This window comes from Phascolarctos cinereus, unplaced genomic scaffold, assembly GCF_003287225.1.
Source record: "Phascolarctos cinereus isolate Bilbo 61053 unplaced genomic scaffold, phaCin_HiC Scaffold_9;HRSCAF=440, whole genome shotgun sequence".
NCBI classification, from domain to species: Eukaryota; Metazoa; Chordata; class Mammalia; order Diprotodontia; family Phascolarctidae; genus Phascolarctos; species Phascolarctos cinereus.
The window spans coordinates 247,533,740-247,536,060 of record NW_027556402.1 but is presented as its reverse complement, the minus strand read 5'-3'; the positions used below and the strand labels follow the sequence as shown (position 1 = coordinate 247,536,060).

Here is a 2,321-nt window from a genome sequence, read left to right as displayed (position 1 = left end):
GAACCTGAATAATTTTTATAAAGAAGAGGGAAGCAGCTTGTTCCACTTCACAGAGAAGACCAGCAGCTATGGCTGGGAGATATAGAGGGGAAATTGAGGTTGTGATAAGGATAAACTTCTTAACAATAAGAAATGTACAAAAGAGGTTGGCTGCTCTGGGGGATAGTGTGGCTCTCCTGTGTGTATTGTTCTCTCAATAAAACGTAAGTTCACTGATGGCAATAACTATTTTTTTATTTCTTTGTCTGTGTAGAGTTGTACCTGAAGCCAGCATTTTCTGAATGCTTATTAATTGATTTTCCCAGTCAAAGAAACTTAAAACAAAATTAGGCTGTTGTTGAGGGCCAATCTTAAGAGTCTGATAAGGGTTTAAGATCCAAGGCAGAGTTTGACCTCTGCCCAGGCTTCTACCCAAAAGGGCTCAATGATTAAGTGGTACGTCTCCCTAATTCCTTCCTGATTAATAGGTCTCTGAGACATTCCTTCTCACTCCTTGAACCTTAGATTTACATATTCACTCCTCTATGCAGGTGGCGCCAGGGCGCCTGGGAAAACCTTGGAATCTACAGCCCAATCTAGGAACCCTGATAAGAAGGAAATTAATGATTGTCACATCCTCAATAGATGTTCTGGGGAGTATCTCACAGGAAGGACTCTTTGAAGTTACGCTAGATCTTCCCTGTATATTCTGTGCCCTCAGATGAATAAACAGAGTCAGTAATTCTACTCCGCCTGGCCCATGTCATAAGTTATTTCACGCCTCACCGTTCAGTGTACAATCTGGTTGCGGGTGACAGGCTGTTTACTTTCACAGTATATAATGAAATACATTGTTTTATAGAGATAATTTGTATTAATCTTTGATAGGTCCCATTAATTTAAATGGTCCACTAAAGAAGCATTTATTGGGGGATAACCACTAAAAACATAAAAATCATTCTGTGACAGCATATTAGGTATTTTTGTTTGTTTGTTTGTTTTCTCTAAAAGACAAGAAAAGAATCCTGGACAAGTTGAAATAAATCTAGCACATATTAACTTCTAATAAACAATGTAATCCTACATTACATTGGATCTTAAAGAAAAGGCTTACATGATTTTTTAAACAGTCTCCTCAAGGCCCCTTTCACCTCTTTGTTCCTCAAACTGTAGATGAAAGGGTTGAGCATGGGGATGACCAGAGTGTAAAAGACAGAGGCCATTTTGTCTGTGTCAAAGGAATGGCTAGATTGGGGCTGAAGATACATAAAGAGAAGTGTCCCATAGAATATAACCACCCCTGTGAGGTGAGAGCCACAGGTGGAGACGGTTTTGTGCCTGCCCTCAGATGAATTCATCCTGAGGATGGTCACAAGAATGAGCATGTAGGAGATAAGGATAATCAGGAGGGAAGAAACCAAATTGAATGCAGAAAAGGACATAATGATTAGTTCAGCCTCACTTGTGTCTGAGCATGCAATGGACAATATAGGGAGACTATCACAGTAGAAATTTCTTATTATATTTGATTCACAGAAATATGATGCAAAAGTCTCAGTTGTTACTACTAGACATATCATGATGCCATAAAGGTATGAGATAGCCACCAAGATCCAACATACCCTGTCTGACATAATGACCATATAGTAGAGGGGCTTACAGATAGCCACATAGCGGTCATAGGCCATGGCTGAAAGGATAAAAAGTTCACTGGCAATAAATATCCCAAAGAAAAACAGCTGCATTACACATCCATTATAGGAAATAATGTTTTTCTCCTCTATGAAACTAACCAGCATTTTTGGCCCAACAGCTGAGGAATAGCCAAGATCAACAAATGCCAGATGCCTGAGGAAGAAGTACATGGGGGGTGTTGAGGTGGGGATCTACAGATGTTAGGATAATCAGGCCCAGGTTCCCCACAGCTGTGACCATGTAGTTGAGGAAAAACACAACAAAGAGGGGGCCCTGCTTCTCAGGACGGTTTGTGAGACCCATGAGAATGAATTCAGTCACCTGGCATCCTGGAGTTTCATTCAGATTGATCATTTCTTTCATCCAAGGACCATTACCTGACAATAAAAGAAATAAGCCTTCTTTGAGTGTGGTTTGCATCTATTATTAGGTAGTTATTTTGTAGAATTGTTTTAGATAAGATGATCAGGACCTTTCCCATGCAATTTTAATTTAGTTTTCTCAGTTTAGGTGCAATCGTTACATATGATTTCATATCATATAATATCAGCATCCTGTCACCAAGAGGAAAGTGAATGTGGTTTTATTTACAAAATAAAGAACAGATTATTAAACTATCTCTAAGTGAAGGAACAAGATAATATCAT

At 39.1% G+C, this 2,321-nt stretch overlaps 1 protein-coding gene across 1 annotated transcript; it reads right to left on the bottom strand.

Moving 5' to 3' along the window:
* Positions 1-1,076: 1,076 nt before the first annotated feature.
* LOC110199563 (olfactory receptor 8K3-like) lies at positions 1,077-2,037 on the bottom strand. The gene is given in 2 exon segments (XM_020974437.1): positions 1,077-1,847; positions 1,849-2,037. Coding segments are annotated over 2 exon segments (960 nt in total).
* Positions 2,038-2,321: the final 284 nt, after the last annotated feature.